A 19,980-nucleotide genomic window follows, 5' to 3' on the forward strand; every position below is an offset into this window, starting at 1 on the left:
ACCCTCAATGAATTACAAACGGCTATAGTATAGATAATAACAACATGATACAATGAGTCTAACCGTCATTGAAGTTACCCTGAGTTTTACTGTTGGTTTTTACCAATTACAAATTATTAAATATTTTTTTTTCTTGACTAATGTCATTATGGTCGGCTTTTCCAACAATAATGGAATAGGAAGTATAGTAGACATAGCCTACTATAATGAAAATAAGTATTACAGTGGGTTAAACCCACTGTATTTTATTTTTAACTTTTCTAAAATTAGTGAACTGTTTTTTGTTTATAGTGGTCTTAGCCCAGCGTAATTAACATAAAGTTTAGAGTGGGTTAAACCCACTGTAATTTTTTTAATATATTAATTAAAATTAAGAAAACAAACAAACTTCCCTCTCTCACTCACTCACTCGGCAACGACGACGGTCTTGGAGTTCCCGTAGCTCATCAACGACAGTCACATGTGGCAGATGACAGGGTTCCCGTCGCGCCGAGGCAGAGCAGCTACAATCAACACCGCGCCACCACTGCACACCTCGGAGCGCCACCACAAATCCCTCATAACTTCGAAAAAACCTGGTTAGCCATTATTACAAAAATTCATTTTTAAATTATCATTTTCTGTGTAGTGCAAAGAAAAATTGTGTTGTCAATGTCAGGCATGTGTTGATTTCTGCTGTTTTGAAAGGTTGAATTCGTGTTATTTGAAAATAGCGTGTGTATTTAGGCATTTGAACTGTCTCTGTGAGGAGGTAGGGGAGAGGATTTGTGATGCACTAATGCATGATAGCAGAGAACCCGAGATAATATAGATTAGTGTTAGGGGATTTTTAGAGGGTGAAGCTTTAGAAATTGGTGGATTGGATTTGAATGTTGACAATGGAAAGCAATATTTATCGAGATTAGGCAATGTTGTATAAGGAATCAAGTAATTGGCATTGTTCTTTGCTCTATGCATTTATTAACTACTACTACTACTACAGATTCCCGATTCATTAAAAAACTTCGTACTCCATTGTTCAGAGACTCTTCGCTATGCGAAGGTATGAGGGAGGGATGTTGTACGCAGCCTTACCCTTGCATATACAAAGAGGCTGTTTCCGGATTCGAACCCATGACCAACAAGTCACCAAGGCACAACTTTACCGCTGCACCAGGGCTCGCCCTCAGATTCCCGACTCACTATTAGCATAAAAAGACAGAACGTTGCTTTCACTTTTCTTCTCTTTCAAAACCTCAAATGATGAATCTGATGATGTGAATCTTCTTTCTCCCTTTACAACAAGAGGCAATTAGGCATGATGATGATTGTCGAATTGTGGAATATAAGAAGGGCGAGAAAGGCTAGCTACTAAACCAGCTTAGCTTGCAATTCCAAAAACAAGGTCAGAGCCTCCCAACTTGCAAGAGATTTTGTGAGCTTCTTCACAAGCAAGTGATTTTGCATCATTCGAGCAAGTTTCACCTTCATTTGACACCTCATAGTAGGAGCTCCTAAGACTAGTTTATTTATTGTTAACTTGTTGGCAAGTGTACCAAATTTGTCACAAGTAATAAAGTACTCGAAAGTCCGAGTGTCGAATCTACATGGACTTTGTTTGTACTTAGATTAATGCAAACCCAAATTAAAAGTAATAGATGAAGAATAGATAAAAAAAAAGATAGAAGATAAGATAAAGATTTAAAAGAAAAGATAAAAGATTTAAAGATAAAAATAGAAGATGAAAAAAAAAAATAAAAGATTTGAATTAAAAGATGATAAAGATTAAATAAAATGGAAGATAAAAACTAGGATAAGAAAAGTAAAAGATAGGAAAATTAAAGTGATGATGTTGTTGGGATCTAGCATGCCCTCTTTGCATATGATGTATGATTTTATGATTTTTCTTTATCAATTCAGGTGATTTTATCCTACCAACATCTATTCATTTACTTACCCCTCATTCCTCACGATAACAAACCTATCTTATTTATCTATCTCCCAAATTCCTTTGAAAAGATTCAACAAATAAAATGCATGAAGTTTGAATTCTAGATGTTTGCAAAAATGCATGGGCATAAAATTATCATTCTATGTCTAACAATGACTTCCTTATGAAATTTTTTTCTTTTTGTTCTATTAGAAGTTCCTCTTCCGAGTATCTAACCCCTAAACCTGATGCATGCATACTTTAAATCTTATCTAAAAGTTATTCTCTTCCGAGCACCTAATCCATAAAAGAATGAAAAGATGAATAATGCATGAAAAGATAAACATAAAAGATAATATGATAAGAAAAACCTAGTATTGCATTGATAAATACTGAGTACATCATACATCACTTGACTTTTAGGTTTGTCTGACCCTAACTATGGTATTAGCCACTCATGGCCATTGAGGACTTTACAATGGATGAGATACAAGAACTGATGGAATAAGAGGGGTGAAAGAAAGGAAGGGAGTAAATGATTTTCCCTATTAGAGATACTCAGTCTTAGGATGTATTCATTGTAGAACTTTGAGTCTCCGGGGTTGTTGAGGGTGGTGTCTTTCCCCTTGGCCTGACTCTCTATTTCTAGCTATTAAAGTGGGCTTTGGGTCTTTGTAGGCTCGCTTAGCGCGTCCTTCCTCGCTTAGTGCACATTGGATCGCGCGCTTAGCGAGCTCATCTCGTTTAACATGTTTAGTTTCTGTTTTGTCCACTTAGCGCTTGTTGCTCGCTTAGCGCGGGTGCTGAATCTCGTGTTTAATGTCCTCACTTAGTGCCTGTATCTTTAGTCGCGCTCAGCGCGAGCTGCGCGCTAAGCGAGGCATCTGGGTTGGAGCTTGTTGCAGATTTCTTCTTTTCTTCGTTATTTTTTCATTTTTTTGCTTTTAGCCCCTCCAGTTTTTATATTTGCAGCCAAAATTTGACCAAACATCAATTTTTAACAATTAAACACAAATAACTACTAAATAATTATTTTTAAAGATAATTTTACTTAATTTTCTATTATCAAAATACAATTATTTAGTAGTTATCATTTATCTACTTTCTTTCAGCCTTGAACCTTTGATTGCTTACCTTTCAATAGAAGCCCAAAGCCTTTCTCTCTCAAATCAATCTAAAATTAAGCCACTATGCACAGTGATCTACAAGTGCAGAATAACAGCACCCATTTTGGGCCTGAAACACCTGCAAGACCCTCATAATTTTTTTTGATTAAAATAGAGTGATCTTGATATGTAGACTTTAGAGCCTTTATCTTTTAGTAATGCTTTAATTTCGTTGCCATATACAGAAGAAATAAATCAATGGCAGGGTGGCTGTTACATCTATAAAGCGGGAGAAGAAAAAAAAGCATCAGTATCTTTTTTCTATTCAGATTTCAACTCTCTTTTTTTCTTCACGGTTACAGCTTTACCTTGTCAATTTTTTTATTACATGACTCTTCTCTCCTTACAATTTATTTTGTCTCCTTTTCTAAGCAGATTTAAACTCTTATTTTTTCTTTCTTATTTGACTTTTTTTTCCTAGTTTCTTAATTTATTTATTTTTTCTCATTTTATCTTATTGAACGTTCTTCTTGGCCATTTTGCCATCATTTTGTTTTTAGGGTCTTCAAACTTTAACTTTGTGCAGCCAGTGGGTCACTTTATGTTATTTTGATATTGGAATATTTTGTTTTGATCTTGGATTACTTTTTAATTCATAGTTTCATATGATATATTAAGTTATGTTTTAATTTTACTTATGTCACTTATTTTTTATGTAAACTTCAATGAATTTTATTGTTCTTGTATCTTAGGATTCATAATACGATTCGATTCACGATGTGTTAAATAGCTCTTCCGGTTCATGATTCGAATCTCGATTCAATAACCATGCTTTCAACTAATTCAGTATCTATATTCCCTTAATTTGGAAAAAGAATAGGATTCAGTTTTAAAAAATAGGATTTTTATTCTGTTCCTATTCTTGAGGGATTTCTAGTTGTTACAGCGAGGGAAAAAGTCCATGTTTTGATATTGTTCCCTTTTGCATGCAGGGATTCCTAATGTCTAGTGTATGATATATGATTTAAACTAAGGATAGTCATTGTTGCTCTAGTTTCCAAGTAGAATAGGAACAAAATGAACGAGAGTTGGTGCAAGAACCCGTAAGTGAATTGTTATGTGAATGGAGACTTTAAAAATTGAACTTCCTCATTTTGATTTTGTTTTCCTCCTTTTCTTGTTTTGTTTGATTATCAATAATTTTCTCAAATGGCATTATGGAAATTTGAGTAATGTACCTAAGTGTGCTGAACCATTAAATTTGGTGCATTTTGTGTGCTAAACTAGTGCAGTAAGTGTGTGTATGTGTGCTGGTGCATTTTAGTAGTGTAATAAGTGTCTTTATGATTTTTACATGACATACTTATATATCTAAGTATTTTAAAGTTGCATAGGTTTGGCTAACCTCCTCACATTGATGAGGTGTTCAAAGAGACACATATTAGAAAAAAGGACAACACCTAAGTGGATAAGAGATCAGAACAAACCTATGTAAGTTAACATGTTATATAAATTATTTAATTTTTCAGTAAAAAAAGTAACTGTGACGTATTGATTTTTTTTTTCATTTAATTAGGGAGACTTTCAAAAGAAATTGCAGGAAGGCTCCAGTGATGGGACACATGCCATTAACCCTGCATCAAGAGTTAAATTGTGGGCTGATGATGTTGGAGGCAAGTCTCAAGGACGTCTTTATGGAGCTGGAGACATGTCCTCCCATTATAGGTCTGGTGTGGAATAACTAACACAACTGAAGCGAGCATCTTGTAGTCATCTCAAACCATTGCTCCAGAGTGGGTGGCTAAACAAATCTCACAAGCAAATGAAAGACTTGAACAGAAAATGAAAGAGTAACAAGAACAACATCAAAAGACACAAGAAGAGATGCTCAACACCATTAGAGAACTTAAAGCATTTGTGAGTGACCTTAGTCAATGTCTTCAATCTTGTCGTCGTTGCCATACAGACTATGAAGAATATTCTGATCATGATGACCAATATCATCGCACCCAGTCATTAGAGACATATCCTCCCATTATAGCCCATTGTATTATAGACAACTTCATGGTCGTTGATAAAATTTACGGATGGAACTTTTACAGACAGACTCGTAGCCCATTGTAAGCCATTTGTTTACAGTGGGATTTCACTATTACAGTGGGCTTTAAACATTCTTGTAGTGGTTGTCGATGGAGTTGTGTGCAATGGTGGAGGTGCAATTGGTGTTTGCAGAGAAGAGAAGGAACATCGTGTTGTGGAGGACTATGGTTAATAATTTTACAACCAGTGTAAAAAAATATTCTTTTACATCGATAGTAAAAATAACCGATGTAAGAGATCATTGCCCCACCTCCTACATCCTATCATATGTGGCGAAAACAACCCAAGATAAACGAATAGTTTGTTTGATCACCCATTTTGGTATTTTGTTTGGAAAAAAAACTCCTTATACCCAGTTTATATAATTATACTTGCTTGGCTGATTAAGAAAAAATGAGTAGTTGATATATCTATTATATTTATAATGTAATTTTTTTTACATTATTATTCAATTATAAATTAATATGTATGATAAGTTTATTTAATTTTAAAATAATAATTTTAAAGGTCATATTCACCATAATTTTTTATGATTGATAATATAAAATATTTTACCTAAATAGTCTATAAATATTAAACTCAAATAATCTATAATATGGGTATTAAAAATTAGGTTTAATTATCATTTTACTTTATATACTTGCAACAGTCTTTATAGTTAAAAATATTCAATTTTAATTCTTATAGTTATAATATTTTTTTAATTCTTTTGATCTTTCTTGTCTAAAGTCGCATAAGATATTTACATCCAAATTTTTTAAAGCTACAAAACTAGATTTGATGGTGTAAAATAAAAAATAAAAAAGAGCAAAGTCAAAGCTTTGCCAATGCATAATACAACTCTGACAAAAAAGGCAAAAAATGGTAAAAATAAATAATGAGTGTTATTAATAAATTACAAAAAAAATATTTTATTTGGGCCCTTCAACAAATTTTATAAAACTCTATATTCAAAGACTTTCAAATAATTAAATTCATAATTACATAAGTATATAAATATTTTACAAAACACATAGTATGACTAATGAAATTAGAGAGAACAAAAATATGAATTGAAATATAAGTTTAAAAGAACAATTTTTTTCAATCGAATTTCTTACGTGACCTTCTTGCGTTTAAATAAAATATAACTTAAAGTAAAAAAATACAAGAGTTTAAAACAAATGATAATTATGTGTATTATTTTCTATATAAGTAACTTATTTATAAATATAAAAAATAAATAACAAAAAAGACATGGTTGAGTGTTGAAAGATAACTAACAAAATAACTAACAAATGATAATAATGTTGAAAGATAATAAAAGATAGCAAAAAGCACAAATATACTATTTATCACATAAAATAATTAGTAGTAGCCATATGGTTGAGTGAAACGACTTCCCAACCCTGCGTTCAATCCGGTAGAACACGAAGTCTGTGTCCGTTGATTTTCCCTCTTCTTCTTCTACCTCCTCCTCCTTCTTCAACGAAACACTCACCAAATTGCGCATTCGCAGCGATGGATTATTCAGGCTACAACTTCCAGCAGCAACCACAGCAACATTCCTATGGTTACGACCCTTCTCAGATCCCAATCCAACCCTACGATCAATCCTATGCTGCGTACCAACAATACTACGCTTACAATCCCCAATACGCGTATTTCCCCAACGCACACCAAACCCAGTTTCAGTTCCAACCCGAACCTGCTCCGCTTCACCCTCCCGGCGTCAACCCCTCCGCTGCCGAACCCGCCCCGGTAAATTTTTCCTTTTACCTCTTCCAATTCTTAAGTATGTTGTAATTATTATTTCAATTTATTCTCTTTTATGTTTGTTAGTTTATTTATGAAGTTTTTTGAAAGGAAAATTGTGTGAGTGGGTCGTGACCTAAGGAAATTGAGGATTCGGGTGTGTTGGAGTGGGATTGGCTGTGGAGAGTGAATCTGGGATGTGTTTGATGATGAAATGGGGTTCATTAATCTTTAATAGATGATCAAGGTTTTGTGGTTGCGGTCGCGGTTATGTCGGGTTTCTTGATATTAAAGGAAATTGCAGACAATTGCGGCCGATATGGCCACAATTGCGGTCACGGACACCCGAAAAGCCTTGAGGTTGTGATCGGTATCGTGACTGTGGACTGTTTTTATTATAGAGATCGCGATCGAAAACCACAATTGTTGCGTCCACAAATGCAGTCAAAATTGCGGTTGCATTGCAGTTTGGGACTCCCTCAAAACCTTGACGTAGATTGTTTTTTGAAACATTGGTAATGAGTAGGATTTTTTTTGGTTGATTTAAACCATATATTGGTGGTTGTTATCCTATAAAATAACGATTTAGTGAGTGAGGGTGGTGTGTGGGTTATGTCTTACTACTTTGATTCTTAACTTTACTTAGAAGTGGGATGGCCTACAGAATCTTTATGGGAAAATTGTTTGTGATTTTGTTGCAAGGTTGCCTCATTTTAAGTGCCATATTGAGCTTCCTATTCTACCTTATGTGGTATTCATAACAACTTTTACCATACTTGAATTTGCTGTTTTTATTGCAATTTGGTCTTTAGCTGATATTAATGGTATGGTATTGAAGACTGAAAGCTTCTGCTTGAATTGTATTGCAATTTCACACCAGTACCTTTGTATCTACTTTACTAAAAAAAAAAATTGGTCAGCCAAAAAAGATGAATATATTAATATGGTACCAGAGGTACCTAGGAGAATATAGAGAGGTAGGGGTGTTCAAAAAAACTGGTTCGAATTGAACCGGATTGTAACCAAACCTAAATTGAATCCCCGAACTAGTTCAAGAAAAAATGAGTGCACTATTTTATAAAACTAATTCGGTTAACCAAATTGTTTCTACAAAACCAGTTCGGTTAACCGAACTGGTTTTTATTTAAATATTTTTTTATTTGAAAAAAATAATTCAAAAACTAGTTCGAAAACTAGTTTGAAACTGGTTTGGTTCTTAGAACTAGTTTAAAATTGTTTAAAAACTAGTTTAAAAATTAGTTCAGTTCAGAACCAGTTTTTTAAAACCAGTTCGATTTTGAACCAATTTCTAAATCAGTTTGATTATTTGGATATAATAACGAACCAGTTAAAACAGTTCAAAACCAATTCGGTTCGATTTTTTTTACTGAACTAGTTTTTGCACACCCACACAGAGAGGTCAAAGGACCAAGTTACCAAAATGAAATGGATCTAGTTAGAGTCCTTTTGCTCACATAACTCAACCCCACCCCGAAACAAACTAAAGAAACATTTGCTGACTACAACAGTATAAATAATTCAAGTACAACCCAATAACAATGCCCAGCCCATCAAAGAAGATAACCGCCCCAACACTTTGATCATATCACACGAGATTCTCCTGCAAGCATAACCAAGGAACAGCCTCCCATGCATTCCAAGAAGCACTAAAAGACGTATCCTTTGAGGAGAGCCACTGCCAAGACCGTAATTTTACCATCTCGAATGCCTTTTTCTGGTCCAAAGATTGATTCTTAAAAATAATGGAGTTCCTAAGCACCAAAGGCTCCACACCACTGCATGCCAAATTACCTTCCATCTTTTGTTGCTGATCGAATCAACTCCCTGGAAATTGTGCTGGATAAAATGGTTCGTTGGCTCTTGATGCTGCACCCCCACTATGCCCAACCATTTAAAATAATAGTTCCACGCTGCTGAAGATAACTTACAGTTAAACAAAAGGTGTTGTGTTGATTCCACTGTTTGAGCACAGAAAGAACAAGAGTCATCATTATCCGCAAGCTCAATTCTTCTCTTTGATAAATTTTCCTTTGTTTGAATTCTATCTTGGAGCAAGCTCCATGAAAAAGCTGTCACATTGGATGGGATAGATGCTTTCCATACTTGTTTAAGAATGTTTGCATGTTCATCTACAAGGCCATCATGAAGAATTAGCATATAAGCATCTCTTACATTGTAACCTCCTGACTCATTCGATTTCCAAACCCAAGAGTCTTCTTCATTCTATTTTACCTCCACCAAATGTAACTCTTCCAGAAATTTAGCCACCAATTCTCTTTCCCATTCAAACAAATTCCTCCCCCAATTAGTTTTCTATCTCCATCTACTTTACTAAATGAAGAGGAAGGACAGGCATGGTGGAGGAATTTTGCAGTTTGTTTAGGTACTTCTGTGATTTGCTATGGGTGTGGTCAAGGTTGTCAAATTTGAGAGTCTATGTAAACTCATGGAGCTTCCACAGAATCAACTTGTAAACTCATAAAAGTTTACCTAATATGAAAAATAATATTAGAAACACTTTATTTTATCAGCTATAATATTAGAAACACTTGTTAATGACAGATATGCATAACATAATACTCTTGACACAACAAATTCAACATTTCAACTTTCTGTCAACCTCTCAACATGACAGTTACTATTCAACTTATTCTATTGATACATAACGTTTGATGAAAATTATTATTACACCTATTTTAGTATGCAACTGCTCCATAAGTAGTCAACCCCAGATAGCGATGTATAGCAGCCAATCCCAAAATGCTAGAGCGGGATAGCAAAAATATTGTGAAGTTTAGAAAACAATATACATAATTTATATCACACACATATAAATACTCAAAAATAGAAAAATACACAATTAAAGACACTATTATATGTCTAAATTCTGTTATTACTATAATACTATTATTATTTAATTTAATTTATTATATTATATTATATTATCTGTTATGCTTTATTTAGTCTTTTATTACTATTACTATTACTATTACTATTACTATTATTATTATTATTATGTAGTTTATTATATTATATGTTATGCTTTAAATGGTTTATTATATTTATTATTATTTTTTAATTTATTATATTATATATGTTATGTTTTGAATAAAAAATAAAAAAGAATTTAAACTGGACTCACATTGAAGTGCGACAAACCGAAAGAAAAAACACTAAAAAACATTTGGCTCATATGGCCCAATTCCCTTGAAACCCTAAGTTACTAAGATCAGTTAGCCCCGTCCTACTAGCTAAATGTCATCGCCATGGCCCACGAGTGAGTGAAACGACTTCCCAACCCTGTGTTCGCTGATTCCCCCTTTTCTTCCTTCTTTTTCTTCCCTCACAAAACACTCACCAAATTGCACATTCACAGCAATGGATTATTCAGGCTACAGCTACCAGCAGCAACATTCCTATGGCTACGACCCTTCTCAGATCCAAATCCAACCCAACGATCAATCATATGTGTACCAACAATACTATGCTTACAATTCTCAATACATGTATTATCCCAACGCATATCAAACCCAGTTTCAATTCCAACCCAAACTCACTCCTCTTCACCCTCCTAACATCTACCCCATCACTCCTGAACCCGCCCTGGTATTTTTTTTCCTTTAATCCTTCCAATTCTTGATTATGTTGTAATTATTATTTCCATTTATTCTTGTTTTTGTTTGTTAGTTTATTTATGAAGTTTTATCAAAGGAAAATTGTGTGAGTGGGTCGTGACTTGTGACCTAAGGAAATTGGGGATTCAGTTGTGTGTTTGAGTGGGATTGGCTGTGGATAGGGAATTTGGGATGTGTTTGATGAAGAGATGGGGTTCATCAGCCTGTAATAAATAAGCAAGGTTTTGTGGTCACGGTTGCGGTTTTGTTGCATTCTTGATATTGAGGGACATTGCAGGCAAATGCGGCTGATGTGACCACAACTGCAGTTGCATTGTGGTCACTGCCACCTGAAAAACCTTGATGTTGGGATTGAAATTGTGACTGTTGACCATTTTTATTATAGAGATTGCCATTGAAAATCACAATTGTTGTTCCATCCACAATTGTAGTCAAAATTGTGGCCACAATTGTGGTTGTGTTGCAGTTGGGAATGCCCCCAAAACCTTGACGTTGCGATCGAAATCGCAGTTGTAGATTGTTTTTAAAAACCTTGGTAACGAGTAGGTTTTTTTGGTTTATTTAAACTGTATATTGGTGATTATCCTATAAACTAATGTTTTGGTGAGTGTGAGGATGGTGTGTGGGTTATGTCTTACAACTTTGACTCTTAACTTTACTCAGGAGTGGGATGGCCTACAGATTACAGAATCCTTATGGGAAAACTGTTTTTTATTTTGTTACAAGGTAGCCTCATTTAAGTGTCATATTCAGCTTCCTAGTACACCATTTTTTAGGGTTATTTTGGGTAAAATATTCCACAAGAACTTACCTCTATTTTAGCCTCTGTACTTTCACACTTCATAAATCGCCTTTTTTTCAGTGTTTTGTTTTTTCTTCTTCCTTTAGATTTCCTGGTCCACATTTTGCTATTTTTTTAATCTAATTTGTTATGTTCTTTTTTTCACATGTTTTGACTTCATTACGTTGTTCTTATTGATCCTAGATTGATGGTGATGGTGTGTAAACTGTGATTTATTATTTATCACAAATTTCTTTAATTTTGGGTATTTTGTGTTGTTTTTGAGTATTCATATATGTAGTATATATTTCCTTTGGTCCTATATGTATGAAACAAATATGTAATTCATCAAAACTAATAAAAATAATTAAATTAGTTAATTGTAATTAATAATGTCATAAATTTAAATTTATTCCAAAAATACTCAGAATTATTATCATGAGAAATGACTGAATGTCTCATTAATAGACTTCAAAATAAATTGAAAGATATAAAAGAAAATTGACAATTAATATATTTGAAAGTTTATAATTAGGATTTAGGACCAAAAGAATGTTCTCATTTGTTTATAAAGGACCAGAGGTAGTACTATTTAGTTGTATTTATTTAAAATAGTTGTCATTCTGAGCCCTTTTGCTTGTAACTCTGCCACTAAACAAGATTAATAGAAACAAGCTTTGACATATTACATACAGCAAAGGCTTTGTATCTATTATTGCTCCAGTGAGATCATTGAAAGAGTTGTACTATATTCTATGGCTAATTGATTATGCCAATCAGTTCGGGCTTTTAATTAGCTCTGGCAAGTTTCTTTGGTGTAGCTGAAACTAGATGATTTAAGATAGATTGAGTCAAAGTCAAGCCATTTAATATGGTTTATTACTCCTTGACTCAATTCAGCATATTTACTGCTACAGCAACATGGCAGTTTCTATATTTCCCACCAAAAAGGAAAAAAAAAATATTTGAAGAAGTAAACGGAAAAGGCTGGTTGAAGATTTTGCAACACTTACCTTTTAAACATTTGTCATGCTTTTATAGTGAATAGCTTTGCGGTGCTCCGTCAGCCTCTTTTGGGACCTTCTCTGGGCAAAAGATCGATACTGGATTAGGTATTATATCCTCAGCTTTTCATCTAAAACCTTCAGAAGATGTTGAGAATTCTGCAAACTTGGCCACAACACCCTAGAGTGACCAGATAAAGACGGGAGTTGCATAATATAAGCACTAGCTATTGTGGCTCATATTATATATTTGTTGTCACAATAATGCCACATGGTGGTGGGTCTTTGCTGGTTGCTTTAGAGCTGATGTGGGCATCAGATCATCTTGTTTCTCTTCTTAACTGTCTGGCCTTTCAAAGTAACAATGCAGTGCCTCACAGTTTAGAACAAGAAACTTTGTTCTTTTTGTTATTCATTGGATATAATTTTTATTTGATTTACTTTGTTTTCTCATTTGTTAGAGGATGTTTCTTTTCAGTTCAGACTTGGGGAATCCTGTTATGAGAATTCTGGATCCTGTTGCTGTTATTAGTCTGCATTTAAATTTTGGAATAAAAAATTGAAGCTTGGTACATGAGGCACCCACCACTAATTTGTATTTTGTATGCGAAAATAAAAGTGAAGGATTGGTTAGGAAATTAAAAGTGAAGAAAAACATTTAAACTAAAATTGTTAAGCTATGAAGCTGAGAGCTTAGTCAACTGTCAAGTTAATTTTCCATTTTATTATTTAGCTTGAGATCCAATTAAACCTTTGTTATAATGACCATTGACAAACACTGGATGCATTTAATTTTGTATTGAATTTATGATTTAGGATTTTTCAAGTGAATGCCCACCTTGCTAATGCTTTATATTCAAAATTTTAATTTCAAGATACATGGATTGGATTATATATAAGATTTGGAATGATACTTGAAATTGTTGATTTCTTGGGAAGCAGTTTCAGGGCCATAAGGGTTGTTAATGTTTGTGAAAATTTAAAATGACTTTCTGTTTTAAAATTTTCCATGATTATTATCACTTGCCTGAACCAGATATTTCCTTTTCTTGATCCGTTTTATATTCATCAATAACTCTTTTCTCCAGTATTTGCAAGGCTTTAGGAATCATGAGCTTTTCATTAATTGACTTATATTTCATCATGTTGAGTGTTGACAGATTATTGTGGACAGGATGAATTACTGAAAGTTTAGTTTCATGTCTGTTTTCTTATACATTTCTCTCTCTGAACATCACTATCCTTGTGATTTGAATAATTTGTGTGCACATCTTGTCATTCTAATAATTTCCTCTCAAATTCCTCGTTCATGCATTCCTGATAATTGTAACCATATCAGTATATGCTTGAATTCTTTTGTTAATTCCTATTTACAGACTGGGCCATCTCAATACAGAGGTAGGGGTGGCAGGGGTGGTAGACCATTTAGAGGGGCCGGTCGTGGTCGAGGCCATGGTAGGGGACATGGAGTGGGGGGTGTTAGACACATTCCATTTCATTCTTCTGGACCTGTTGTTTCTAATGTGCCAGCTCGAGTGCAACCACCAGTACCACCACGTAAAGTGTGTTGTGAAATTTGTAAGGTTGAGTGCAATTCTCCAGAAATCTTGGAGCAACACAAGGTTGGGAAGAAACATCAGAAGAATATGAGGGTGCATGAAGAATTGCAGAGGCGCAACGCTATAAATGAACAACAGAGTGGGGAAATTCCTACCTCTCAATTGAATTTAACAGACCAACCTAAGGAAGTTCAGGAGTCCGAGAAAAATGGACACCCCACAGAAAATATGGGCTCTGGGGTTATAATCAATAATCATGAGGAGGAAATACAGCTGCAGAATAACGTAGGAAACATGTCCGAGGTTCCAGCTGAGGTGCCCGAGGGGAAAACCGTGGATAACTCTGCTGCAAGAGGCCGAGGATTGAAGCGGAAGAAGAAAGGAGGAAAAGGAGGTAAATACATGAGAACTAATGATGGTTCAAAGCCAGTGGAGCCTGCACAAACTATGTCTTTTAGATGTGAGCTGTGTGATGTTAAATGTGAGTCACAAGTTGTTTACCAGAGTCATATGACTGGGAAAAAACACTTATCAAAACTAAGGCGTGCTTCATCTGGAGTAGGCCAGCAGCAAGCCCTGTCTGGAGCACTCTCAGGGCTTCAAGCAGTTTACCCACCTGACATCAACGCTCTGTCTAATGCAATTAATGCTCAAGTTCAACAAGGTGATAATGATCCACAGGTACTTTTGGCTCAGCTCCTGATGACCGTACTATCTCAAGCACAAGTTCCAGCAACAGCACCAGTGACAGGTGCCATAGCTTCTCAGATACCAGCACCAACATCTATGGCTGGACCAAGTTATGAACCCCAGTTGTTGCAGACAAATTCTTCTGGGGAAACAAAAACTGAGCTGCCAGGTTCAAGTGTCAGCACCCAAATTGAAGGTGGAGGTTCTGAAACCAAACAACAGGTGTGAACTTCAGATAATGCTGGTGGTGCTGACACCTGCAGCCAATTCAGGTGCAGCAAATGACCAATTAACCTTCAGAACATGAAGCTCCAATCACTTTGGTAGGACCAAAGAATATTTAATGACTCTCTTTCTTTAACTTTTCACTTTTTTGGACCCAAAGGGTTGTTAATTATCTGTCGGGATTTTATTCTGTCAGGGAGATTTGAATACTGTAGGATTTGCTCATGTGAATGTTGGGATGTGTCAAAAACCCTTTATGTTACTGCAATGTGCAAAATACCTTGTTGGGACTGGATTGGTGAACGTGAATATGTTAGCATAATGCAGTTTAACATTTAAGAAAACTGATAAGATTATAATTTGCTGTTATGACGTGTAGAAAAATGTTTTTTGCATTTGCAAGGGGTTTAAACCTGAAGCATGAAACAAGTTAAACAGGAAATTTTTGGTAACAAAAAATGTATGTCTAACGAGTGAAAGGATAGTGGAGGAGGGTAACCTAAAGAATCGGATTACTTTTTTAAATTTAAATTTTATTATGATTAGGTGTCAATATTGCAGTATTAAAAAAATAGCATTTACGTTTATGGTTCATACTTTATGATATGTATTAAAGCTGTCTTTGGTGTTTGGTTTAGGAGATGAAAATAATTTTGGATGTTGGGTTAAGAAGTATGGAGAAAATAAGTTTAAAAATAATGAGATTCATTTGTATTATTTCTTATTTATTTTCACTCTTCTCTCTTTCTCTTTTTGTCTTTTTTCTATTTTTTCTTCGACTAAACAATTTTATTTATCACTTTATGTCACCTAACGTTTATTTTTATTTTTATCTACTGTATTTTTCTCTTTCCTACCAAACACAAATGTCCCGCTTCAACTATATGCTGGTATTAGTTTAACAAGGTAAACAGCACCAATGACCCGGGTTGGTATAACATGCTAAATATCATTTAAAAGGAAAATACCTTTCCGGTCCTTGAAAGTGTATAGTCATGTTATATTAGTATATGAAAGTAATAAAAAAAGTCGTGCAATTTTTTTCAGTTATAAAAACATATAGTTTAAAATTAAAGTTGTTTATTAATTACTTCGTAATGATTTAAAAGTATAAAAGAAAATTATAAATATATATTTTTTATTTTCAATTATTCTCTCAATTTTCTTTTCTTTTTAATGTTTGATTGTTATGCTTCATTAATGCACAAATTTTTACATTATCAACTAATAAAATTTTTGTCATAGACGCCGCTTCAAATCCACTTCCAAAGATGCTGTTGCTGGTTACAACAAATCAGAGTCCACCTAGCCAGCCCCGATATGGAATATGGATAAAAACATGGAATATGGATAAAAGTAAAACAATCAACCGAAGGAGAGGAATATGGAATCATAAGCCATAAGTAAATCTCAGGTGGGCATTTGGTTAAAATCAGGATCATAGAAGCCCTAATCAAATCAAAATGAAAATCCCCAATCTTGTGTTGTGTTGCGAGCCATGAGAACATTGTGGAAGTGATTGCTAGGAAGTTGTTATTCCATGGAAGGTATAGATAAAGCACTCCGAGGGACATGGAACTTGAAGTTGAAAAGATGAAACATGAATCTGGGTTTGTGAAAGGAGAAGAGGAGAGAGAACAAAAAATCTAGAAAACAAATTTTGTGACGGTTTTTAAAGATAATATTGTTAAAATATCAACGATGTTAATTTTAAGTGGATGAAAGGATGAATTTAAACTAATTTAAAAATATAAAAGATTAAATTAATTTTTTTAAAAAATATAAGACTAAATTAAACCAAAAAATAAGATCAAGGATTAAAAGTTCATTAAGCCAAATTTTTAATATACAATACTTTTAATATAATTATACTCACATTACTTTTTAATTGAATGATAATATAAAAAAATCCTTTTTTTCTTACTATAACAATTTTTTTTTTACACTTTGTAATATAGTTTTAATTATTAAGTGAATTTCATATTAATTTTTCTAAAAATGCATAAGTCACCTCTTTTTACAATAAATTAGTCATAGAATTTTCTTAGTATTCAACTTTCATATATGATTCATTGGAGAAAGGTGCAGATAAATATTGGTCTAGTTGGGAAGGAACAAACTCATATTGTAACACTTCGAACGAGTCACACTAGAATGAGAAGGAACCAGAGATTATGTAAGTATAAGACTGTACAATTGATGATGACTTAAAGAAATTAATTGGTACTACGTATACCAACAAGATACATTTGCGTTTTGATAATTTATCACTTAAGAACTTCATAGTTAAACGTGTTTGACTTGGACTAGTTATGCGATGAGTGACCTTCTAGGAAGTTTTTCAAAAAGAGTGTGAGTGAGGACAAAACACACTAAAACATTTTGTGTCGGTTTGTGGGGGCAATCGATGATCTTAAGAGAAGATGAGGTCTCAAAAAAGGTTATCTATGAAGGGTTTTGACCAAAGGATGTTGAGTGAAGTATCACCGTGTGTGAAGTGTTGTAGTGTGATTCATCAAGAAGTCGACAATCAGGAACGTTACACATATCCCACAAGGACATGAGTTTGATTGTCGCTGCCGATGTAAAGACGAATAATTTGTAAGTATCTATATAAACGTCTCTTTGAGACTTGAGAATCAAATTGGCTTATTTTACTCTTTCTTTGCGGACCAAATTGGTAATTAAGTCCAAAAAATTTATTATTTTAATTTGAGTTTAATATCTATACATGAACAGTTTATATTATTTTTTAATTTTTATTTGAATTATTTTAGTATGATTATTATTTTAAAAGTCAATAAAGTATATTGTAAGTTATGATTGAATGATGATGTAAATTCTTTTTTTCTTAGTGGTATTGCTTAACCTTTTTTTCTCTTTTAATTTTATTCCTTTCTTTCACTTTGCAACTCTTTCTCTATGCAACTCTCTCCCTCTCTTTTTGCAATAATGTGGACACAGCAAGTGCCTGTCTCTACCACCCTAGAAACCGTTCCTCTCTCGTTCACCTTCAAATTTCACAAAAAAACCCATCCTTTGTAAATGGTAAATTAAAAATGGTTATCACAGAGTAAAGGCATTAACTTTGGATGAACTTCCCCCAAACGCGCTTCGGAAGAAGAGACAACCGCAATGGAGAGGAGGCTTCAGTCGGGGACTCGACTTGGGATTGGCTCGCATTGGCCTTGCACTCAGCAAAGGCTTCTTTATTCGCCCTTTAACCGTACCGGTTTCTCTTTTTCTCTTTCTCTTTTTTAAGAAAAATCAATTTCACTTCACTCTTTCTATGAAATTTGGATGAATTGAGCATGTAATTTGATACTGTGTTTTGGGTTCTTTGTCCATTTTGTAAGCATCTTTTCAAAGTGGTTGGAATTAAATTTGGTTGAAGTAGTGACATGTGGAATGGATTCCTAACTCATAATTATATTGTGTTTGGATTAGCTTGATGGTGAGAAAAAAAAATTAATTATTTTTTCATGGTGAAGGCAAAGCAGCAAATAGTTGTTTTTATTGTTTTAGGATAGCACCATGATTCTTTGGGGTAGAATTGATTGAGAGTCTTATTCAACCAAGGTCCTTCTAATAAAGTAATTATCTTTAAGTGGATTTATTAGTGATAATATGATCAGATGGTACCTGTTATTTGCATATGTTGATGATTTAGACATATTGTGCGGCATATGCGGATGTGTGGCCAAAGAGAAGTGTTCAATTTGGATGCATACATGGTCAAAGAAAATATTCAGCTTGAATGTGAGGTGTTTCCTCAACCTGACAGGATACTTTATCCTGTATAATAATATGCATAACTATGCTACTATGATTCTTAGCATAAATGAGATGGCTAGTCGAGACTAGTTAGTGTTGTTCTCACACATCTCTTAGGAGGAAAATGGAGGAGCAAATGTCTAGGTTTCAATCATGGTGTTCTTTCCCTGAAGGGATTTTAGAGAGTATGTTAGTGGACTCGTTATCTGTTTAACAGAGAAAGCATATAATCCTAACTTAAATACCACATAACAACAACAATATATGACATCAAAGCATTATTTCCCTTCTCTTATTTTTCTTGTATATATATTTCATTTATGAGCTGTCCATAAATAGTATAAGAATATGCTTTGATTCCATCTTATCCTCCTAGGTTTTAGGTCATTCTTTCTCATTGTACAGACTATAAATAATGTAATCATTGCTATTATTAATATACAGAATTTCATACCAATTCTCTTTTTCTCCTTTCCTTTATTTTCTTTTATGGTATCAAGAGCCCTCTAAGGTTTTAGCCGCCATCTCCCTATGGCTACCTCCGGCTCATCTGGTGAGGAGGATCTTACTCCACCTCCACCTCCCACTCCACCACCACCACCTTCCTTCATCGATCCCATTCAAAACCCAGCCTGCCCTTTCTATATCCATCCCAATGAGAGTCCCACATCTGTTATTGTTACTCCTCCACTTACTGCCAATAATTTTCAATCTTGGTCCCGTTCATTTCGAATGGCTCTTATCTTCAAGCACAAAATGGGCTTTCTCAATGGATCTATTCCAATTCCTCAGCCCACAGACCCGATTTATTCTTCCTGGGAGCGATGCAATACACTTCTCATGTCATGGCTGCTTAACTCTCTTTCTCCCTCTATTGCTCAAAGTGTTATTTTCTTTGAGAATGCTATTGATATTTGGAATGACCTCCGTGAACGCTTCTCTCAAGGTGATTTTATTTGAGTCGCTGAATTGTAGAAGGAAATCTATGCTCTTAAACAAGGCTCTCTCTTTGTGACTGATTACTACACTACTCTCAAGTCTTTGTGGGAGGAACTAGGTAACTATCGCCCTTTGCCTCCTTGTTCTTGCTCTGCAAAGACTTACCACCAATAGGATTTTATCATCCGCTTCCTTAAAGGCCTTGATGAGCATTTTGCCATGGTGCGTTCTCATATTCTCTTGCTCGATCCTCTTCCCTCTGCCAATCGAGTATTTTCCATGATCATCCAACATGAACGACAACATTCCAACCCAACTTGGACTCAAACCCATTCATTAATGCAGTTTCTGGAAAAGGCCGAGGCAACCCACAACCAGGGGGGCCAAATTGACACGTAAATGTGACTTCTGTGGCCACCTCGGTCACACCATTGATTTTTGCTTCTAGAAATCGAACACCATGCTGCCAAAATGTAGCCACTATGACAAACTTGGTCACACCA

At 34.4% G+C, this 19,980-nt stretch overlaps 2 protein-coding genes across 2 annotated transcripts; both read left to right on the plus strand.

Annotated features, from left to right (window-relative positions):
• The first annotated feature begins 351 nt into the window (after positions 1-351).
• Positions 352-5,480, plus strand: LOC114417005. The gene is made up of 3 exons (XM_028382065.1): positions 352-578; positions 4,410-4,506; positions 4,592-5,480. The coding sequence occupies exons 1-3, from the start codon at positions 461-463 to the stop codon at positions 4,758-4,760; spliced, it is 384 nt and encodes a 127-aa protein (XP_028237866.1). The 5' UTR covers positions 352-460; the 3' UTR covers positions 4,761-5,480.
• A 991-nt stretch (positions 5,481-6,471) lies between these two features.
• LOC114417013 lies at positions 6,472-15,120 on the plus strand. Its single transcript, XM_028382076.1, has 2 exons — positions 6,472-6,855; positions 13,667-15,120. Exons 1-2 carry the CDS (start codon positions 6,616-6,618, stop codon positions 14,765-14,767), a joined length of 1,341 nt encoding a protein of 446 aa, XP_028237877.1. The 5' UTR covers positions 6,472-6,615; the 3' UTR covers positions 14,768-15,120.
• Positions 15,121-19,980: the final 4,860 nt, after the last annotated feature.

Source organism: Glycine soja, chromosome 1 (genome assembly GCF_004193775.1).
Source record: "Glycine soja cultivar W05 chromosome 1, ASM419377v2, whole genome shotgun sequence".
NCBI classification, from domain to species: domain Eukaryota; kingdom Viridiplantae; phylum Streptophyta; class Magnoliopsida; order Fabales; family Fabaceae; genus Glycine; species Glycine soja.

Bases quoted from the DNA above. Each gene is read 5' to 3' on its own strand.
- LOC114417005 (XM_028382065.1), top strand. From the start codon at position 461: ATGTGGCAGATGACAGGGTTCCCGTCGCGCCGAGGCAGAGCAGCTACA. The intron at 579-4,409 runs GTTAGCCATTAT...AAAGTTGCATAG, and splicing joins CATAACTTCGAAAAAACCTG to GTTTGGCTAACCTCCTCACA. The intron at 4,507-4,591 runs GTAAGTTAACAT...TCATTTAATTAG, and splicing joins AGAGATCAGAACAAACCTAT to GGAGACTTTCAAAAGAAATT.
- LOC114417013 (XM_028382076.1), top strand. From the start codon at position 6,616: ATGGATTATTCAGGCTACAACTTCCAGCAGCAACCACAGCAACATTCC. The intron at 6,856-13,666 runs GTAAATTTTTCC...TCCTATTTACAG, and splicing joins CCGCTGCCGAACCCGCCCCG to ACTGGGCCATCTCAATACAG.